Below are 7,179 nucleotides of genomic sequence, written 5' to 3' on the forward strand. Positions count from 1 at the left end.
TGCCATACCATTTGTATGTGATAAGAAATTAGGTTTTATTTGTGCCATTTCTGTATTGCTTTTTCTTTGGTTTGATATAAGATTTCATATTATGAACCATCTGCCTTACAATCCTGTAAAACCTATCATTGCATCATAATTGGAGAAAAAAATGTACAGCCTCCTTAAATTCATTATCTCTGTTTATCAGTGGAATTTATTCTTAAATCATAATTTTAAGCATATTTACCTTTTCCGTTTATACCACGAAAGATTCTAATATGTACAGGAGTCTTTCAGAATACTTATATTCTTGTGAAAATAAAAATAGCTATTTTTAAAAGTCAAGACAGTTATAACAATTTTCTTCCATTTATACAAAGCAAAATATGGAAGACACATAGATTAGCTTATTTCAGGCTTTATATGAAAACAGCGACAGAATTGTCTGAAGAAAACAAAAACCAAAAATCCTGTCGTAATTGATTAGTCTGTAACAGTCACATAATCATCATGACCTTTTAAAAAACAGGAAAAATCACTTAGCTCTACATAATTGGTAAATTCAGAGAAAACTAAATATTGGGGTTTGTAATAACTCAGTAAAAATTTTAAAATTCAAATTCCATTTTTCTACAGTTTTGTCAAAATACAGTGTTATAAAATAAAAGAATAAACCTTATGTGTTTAAGTGATCTTGCTTTCTTTAATATTGTATTTTTCTTAATACTGAGAGGATTGGTCTTTAAGCAAAAATTAAATAATTTACCTAATCAATAAAACAAAAAGGTCAGGTTCAGTGGCTCACAACTGTGATCCCAACTACTCGGGAGGCTAAGGTGAGAGGATCACTTAAAGCCAGGAGTTCAACACTGGCCTGGACAACATATCAAGTACCTGTCTATGAAAGTAGATAGGTAGGTAGGTAGAGAGAGAGGGAGAAAAGACAGATGAGAGAGAGAAAGAGATTAGATAAATAGATGATAGGTACATATCTGTAATCCCAGCACTTTGGGAGTTTGAGTCCAGGAGTTCAAGACCAGACTGTGCAACATGGCAAGACCCCATCTCTACAAAAAAGACAAAAATTAGTGGAGCCATAGTGGCATGTACCTGCTACTTGGAGGCTGAGGTGGGAGGATTGCTTGAGCCCAGGAGGTGAGACTGCAGCGAGTCATGATTGCACCACTGCACTCCAGCCTGGGTGACAGAGCAAGACCTTGTCCTCAATAAATAAATAAGACAACAAAGATTAAAAGATGGAAACTTTTTAATACTGGGATTCCTTATCCACGGCTAATTTATCCTTTAGGCATAGTAAACACATGCCTTGGGCCAAGATTAGATATAGGGGTCCACAGAAATATTTTCATTTTTATTTCTTTTAAATCAGAAGTAGTAATGTATATACATGTATGTACTAGCAAACCTATATGGTATTTTATTCATGTTTATACAAATGTATAGAAAATAGTCATAAATGTGTAGAAAATATAATTTTAATATTTTTTTATGGAGTAAGTTCCTTACAAAGGCAAAAAGGCCTAGAGACTTGGAAAGTAGGATGTAGCCCTGCTTTTTCCTTCTTAAAGGCTTCCTTCCTAAACACCTTTTCATCTCTTTATTTTATTCTTTTCCTACACCATGATCATACGAATACTTAAATTCCCAACTGATTGCTATGTGTATTGAAGCATAATATCACAAAGTGCATAAATCAGAAGTGTATATCCATGAAACAACACCCAGATGGAAAAAAGAAGTAATTTTTTTCGGAGTGACGTTATTGCATTGTGACCTCAAGTTCAGAGCAACATGCTGTGCCCCTAGAATACTGTGATAGGTGCTAAACTAGTCAGGAATTTTTTTGTTTTGTTTTCAAGCATGCAGTGGTGTAATTATAGCTTACTGTAGCTCACTGCAGCCTCAAGCTCCTGGGCGCAAGTAATCCTCCCAAGTAGCTGGGATTAGAGGTTTAGCCACCACGCTCAGCACTAATCAGGATTTAAATATTCATATTTAAGGTGTATGAAATGTGCAGGTAATAAAACTGTTTTCCCAGCTTTTTATTAACAAATACTCCCTTCTGAGGCTACGTTTGAATTACTCAATTAGAGAAATTTTTCTCCCCACAGCTCGATGCATTCTATTTCTCATCATTTGGCTCATAACTGGAGGAAGGCACCACTTTTGGTTCTTGCCAAATCTGACTGCTGATGTGGGTTTCATTGACTCCTTCCGGCCTCTGTACACACATGAATACAAAGGACCAAAAGCAGACTTAAAGAAAGATGAAAAGTCTGAAACCAAAAAGCAACAGAAGTCCGACAGTGAGGAAAAGTCAGACAGTGAGAAAAAGGAAGATGAGGAGGGGAAAGTAGGACCAGGAAATCATGGAACAGAAGGCTCAGGGGGAGAACGGCATTCAGACACGGACAGTGACAGGAGGGAAGATGATCGATCCCAACACAGTAGTGGAAATGGAAATGATTTTGAAATGATAACAAAAGAGGAACTGGAACAGCAAACAGATGGGGATTGTGAAGAGGAGGAGGAAGAGGAAAATGATGGAGAAACACCTAAATCTTCACATGAAAAATCATAATCTGACTAATTTTGGGACTGAATGAATAAGTACAAAAGGTTGGATTTTCTATGTTGGCTGATTACCATATTGAACACATGGCATTTGTAGCATTCTTTAAATCTGTTTACTGAAATATATTTGACATTCAAGCAGTTATATTCAGTCCTTCATTTTATAGAATATTGGCACTATTATTGGTACAGTTTAAAGCCATTAATATGTTTTATCCATTTGATAATTTTACAGTAAGTAAATCTCATTCATTTTGACAGTTATCAAAGATGTACTTTCCACAGTTAAATTTACATTAATGGCAATTTTTGATAGTTTGTTTTATGGCTTTTTACTGTTAGACTAATCAAAAATAACTTTAAAAGGAACAAAGAAACTCCAACATTTCACATTATGCATAGTTATGTAGCCATTTCACAGTTTCTTTAAGATGCATAAACTCATTGTTCTTGATAGTTCTTTTATTTTTCATTATAAAGTTACACCAGATTCAAGAATCTGAGTTAGCAGAATTCAAAACTATTTTGTGGAAACAAGCCAACTAGTAACAATGCAGCAACACTTCTGGTTTAGCTAAATTCTTTTTCCAATGTAGGAAATCCACACTGATTTGTACGTCTGACTCAGAGAAAGATGGTCGTCTCCAACAGAGAAAGTGAACAGCATTTGTTGGAAAGTGATGGCTCTCCCTCTTCCCTCCCCATTTCATTGTCGTAACGTAAAGTGTATTCTGTACATAATTTGCAAATAAAACATTTTATTTTAATTGTTACTTATTATTTAGATATTTCTCAACACTTAAATTCATAAAATTAAGACCATGTAAGGGTATGTTTTTAGAGAAATGGAAGTTTCAGTAACCCACAGAACATCTGTGATCTTTCTACAGCAGCTTTAGTTTTGTGCCAACATTCCATGTATTTTGAATATGAGCAAAAACTGATCTTTATTAAATAAGAGCAGACTTAAAGTAGCTTTGTACGCCTTAATGTTCATTTTGATTTATTTTAAATCTTTACATTCAGAAATGAGATACTGTATTATCAGACCAGGAGGCATTGCTGTGAAAGATAATTTCCTATTCTAAAATATCAAATTTAAAATAAAGATAATAAAACGTAAGAGAACTATTGGACTCTAGTTGCTTTAACTAGTTTTGCAGTTTGACTTTACGTCTTAAACATCTTAGTTACAAGTCTTTGAAAACTCTTGTTTACTTATGAGCATAATCATTCCTTGGAGTTATACTTTTATAAACTAATAATGAATATTAAATGATTTTTCTTCAGTCACAGTGAGAGCATTTTGCTTTGTGGTTGAAATAGGTAGTGTATGTCAGTCTTTGCTTTAGTCTGTTTCTCATCTAAGTGTTTGAATTAAAGATGTTAAATTTTTCTAATTGTGGAAAATACATTTTATGTATCATTGACGCATTTTATTAAACATGGCTTGATTGCTTCTTTATAGTAGTCCCTGTAAGTGGACAGAAATGTGGCTATTTGATGTTAATGCAACTATGTCAAGGCTGCAATCACTTTTAAGAGTTTTTTTTAGCAAATGTTCATTGATGAAGTGCCTGGGTATTTTCCCCTCCCATTTGCAGAGCTCTACTACATTTCCACAGTAAGCATTTATATATATAATGTTCGCTTCTGGGTTTCTTTATCACCAGTAACATTGATACCTATTTTGGGATATAAACATGGTGTTTTTCAGAAACAAAATTTATTTCATTAACCTTTTCTATTACTGTGATAATACCCAGGCACTCAATGTTTATCCTGAAATTTTTTATAATACATGTACTTTGTCTAGTCTTAAAGACATTTGGAGCATGGCCAGCAGGAAAGTCAGCTTCTTACTGATGTGTGTGGATTCTTACAGAATGTTAGTACAAATTTTTATAAATATTTGGTGATCCCTGGGGGGAAATATCATTCTTACTATGGTTAGAAAGTGAATTAGAAATTTCAGCTCAGTTTCTATTTTACTATTCAAGTTGTATACTTCAAACAAATGCAAAAATCAAAAGACTGCCTCTATTACAATCCTCAGTGGAATAGATGGCTATCTTTCTTGGCTAACATTAAATATTCTTGTATCAGAGCATGGAAAATTGTTTATAATTGTTAATAGAATGGTGGGGTTTTTTTTTGTTTTTTTTTTTAAGAACTTCAGATTTGCTATGCTGCTGTAAGTAGAAGCATGAAGCTTTTTGATCATGTAGGGCTTATTGTAGAGGGTATCAATTGGCCTAACTAAGCAGGATTGGATTTACCAGAGGCTAAGTTCAGATAGTAAGAATAATGCATATGTGATTGTTCTTAAAGTCAATGTATTAAATAAGGTATTTTTCCTTTTCCCTCTTACTGGATTTTTAAATTTTCAAACCATATGGCCTAGATAACTTTAATTGAAATAATATAGATTTAGTTGAATACTATTCAGGAAGTAATACGTTTTAATATATCACATGGAAATTATGCAGTAGTGATGAATTTTGGTGTTTCCTCCCTCTTTCTGGTTTTACATCATGAGGCTCAATTAGCTGCTGACAAGAAAAATCATCTTGTGTCTTTTGTAAATTGAATTTTTTTTTAAATCTTTATTAGGAACTGGAGAACAGCAAGTATGGTTGATTCTCATTATTCAAGGTAGTTATGTTCTATAAAGTCACTGCGAACACTGAATTAGCAAATACAGAACCTAGGGGAAATACAAGCCTAGATTTCTGCAAACCACTGGTCACATTTTCATCAAGCAGTCAACATGTGAATGTCTGTTTAAAGACACCTTATTTAATATAGTCGATTCATTAACCTTGAAGTCATGACCAACAACACTGTAACTCATGCCTGAATGAAGCTTATCTGACGCATAAGCTTCATAAGGCACACAACAGCCTTTTTGCCCTTAGGAACAGCTTTTTGCCCTTAGCACTAGGCTTGGGGGCCATTTTAAACAGTGAAATCAAAAAAAAAAAAAAAAAAAACAGAAATGCAAAAACCATGGCATTAGAGTAAAAAGGACACATTTATAGTATGAAAGCTGGAACATGGCCTTGTTCAACCTCAGCTGAGGATATATGTACAGCAAGTTTTTTGCTGTACCATAAAATTTTAGGTTAGGCAAATTCACAAATACAGAATCCACGAATAACAAGGATCAACTCTACTTAACTATATTTTAAAGCTGTGACATTCATCTACCTGGTTTATGTAATAGAATTTATTGCTGAATCATGCTCCAGTATTTGAGTGATGTTTTAAATATCCTATGTCTGAAAATAATTCCTCCTAATTGTGTAGTAATTTGCTTTTACTGTTTCAGCAGTATTTCAGGTCATTGTTCGTTCACTCAGTAATACTGAGCACTTACCATGTACCAGAATTTTACTAGGCACAACCATGAATAAAAATACAATTCTACCCTCTTGCACCATTAAATAGTGTGTTAAGTGCTATGGCAGCAAATTGCTACGTATGCTGGATATCTCTTGTTTTCCCCTCCCGCTCCACTCTGCTCTTGCCCCCAAAGCTGACCCGAATGGACCACAGCAGTGGGCTCCTATGCCTCCTGGCTTCTGAGTGGGTTTGGCCAAGGAGTGTCCTGGCCAGAGATCAGAGGATGGTAGGGTGCCTATTCTCAGCTCTTCTCCTGGGGTTGGGGGGCTGCCTTAGAAGCCAAAGGTCACTTCTCCCAAACCCTTTCCCTGCTTTCTAGGTTGCCAGTCCCTGCACTTTTCCTTTCTGGCCAAGGATGATGTCTGTTCTGCTGCTACTAGCCTGGAGTTGCAGAAACTACTGTGCTTCCTCTATGGGTAGCCTATACCTATACTTTTGTAGTGTCTCCTCATAATAATGTAAAGAACCATCTGTTTCTTACTGGAATCAAGACCAATACCAAGGAGAAATTCCTAGGGAACAAAAATTCCAATGAGGAATTTACCTCTTTGTCAGATCCTTATCACCAAACATTAGAAAAGATCTCGTAACTTTATACAGCGTGTTGTAAGAGTATTGATAACTAAAATCCTGTTCTAGTGGATGCCATGCAGATAACTACACAAGGAGATGAATTTAAATTTGCCTTCTTTGGCAAGCCCTTAAACCAATGGCTAAAGCAGTTAGTTGTGTTTCTGAGTAGGTCCCAATGCATTTATTTCATTTGTCCAATTGAGCAGACAGACCCTTTGAGACTTTAATTTCGTGGCTTTTCCAATCAGACAATATTTCAGTCTGAGAGAGGACATATTTTCTGAGGTTTATAGTTTTAGGATTGTCCAAAAGGCCTATGATCTCTTCTTAACATGACAGAAAGAGGGAAAGATAAGTTAAATTTCAAGGGAGTCAGATCATCATACTTACTTCATTTTCAGTGATTTCCCAGATGACTTTAATTTTTTGTGTCATGACTCCTCAGAATAATGGGTTTTTTTGTTTTTGTTGTTGTCTTTTTGGTTTTTTTTTTTTCTTTTGAGATGGAGTCTCACTCACTGTGTCGCCCAGGCTAGAGTGCAGCGGCAAAATCTCGGCTCACTGCAACTTCCGCCTCCTGACGTTTAAGTGATCCTCCTGCCTCAGCCTCCCAAGTAGCTGGGA

General features: G+C 35.2%; 1 protein-coding gene across 1 annotated transcript in view; it reads left to right on the plus strand.

Moving 5' to 3' along the window:
* The window catches only part of LOC105465971 (SEC62 homolog, preprotein translocation factor), a 30,948-nt gene extending 24,932 nt beyond the window's left edge, over nucleotides 1-6,016 (plus strand). Inside the window, exon 8 of the mRNA XM_024787989.2 lies at nucleotides 2,115-6,016. Within this exon, the coding sequence (XP_024643757.1) occupies nucleotides 2,115-2,584 (470 nt within the window). The 3' untranslated portion in view covers nucleotides 2,585-6,016. The remainder of the gene's footprint in view (nucleotides 1-2,114) is intronic.
* The last annotated feature ends 1,163 nt before the right edge of the window (nucleotides 6,017-7,179 follow it).

Source organism: Macaca nemestrina, chromosome 2 (genome assembly GCF_043159975.1).
Source record: "Macaca nemestrina isolate mMacNem1 chromosome 2, mMacNem.hap1, whole genome shotgun sequence".
Classification (NCBI taxonomy): Eukaryota; Metazoa; Chordata; class Mammalia; order Primates; family Cercopithecidae; genus Macaca; species Macaca nemestrina.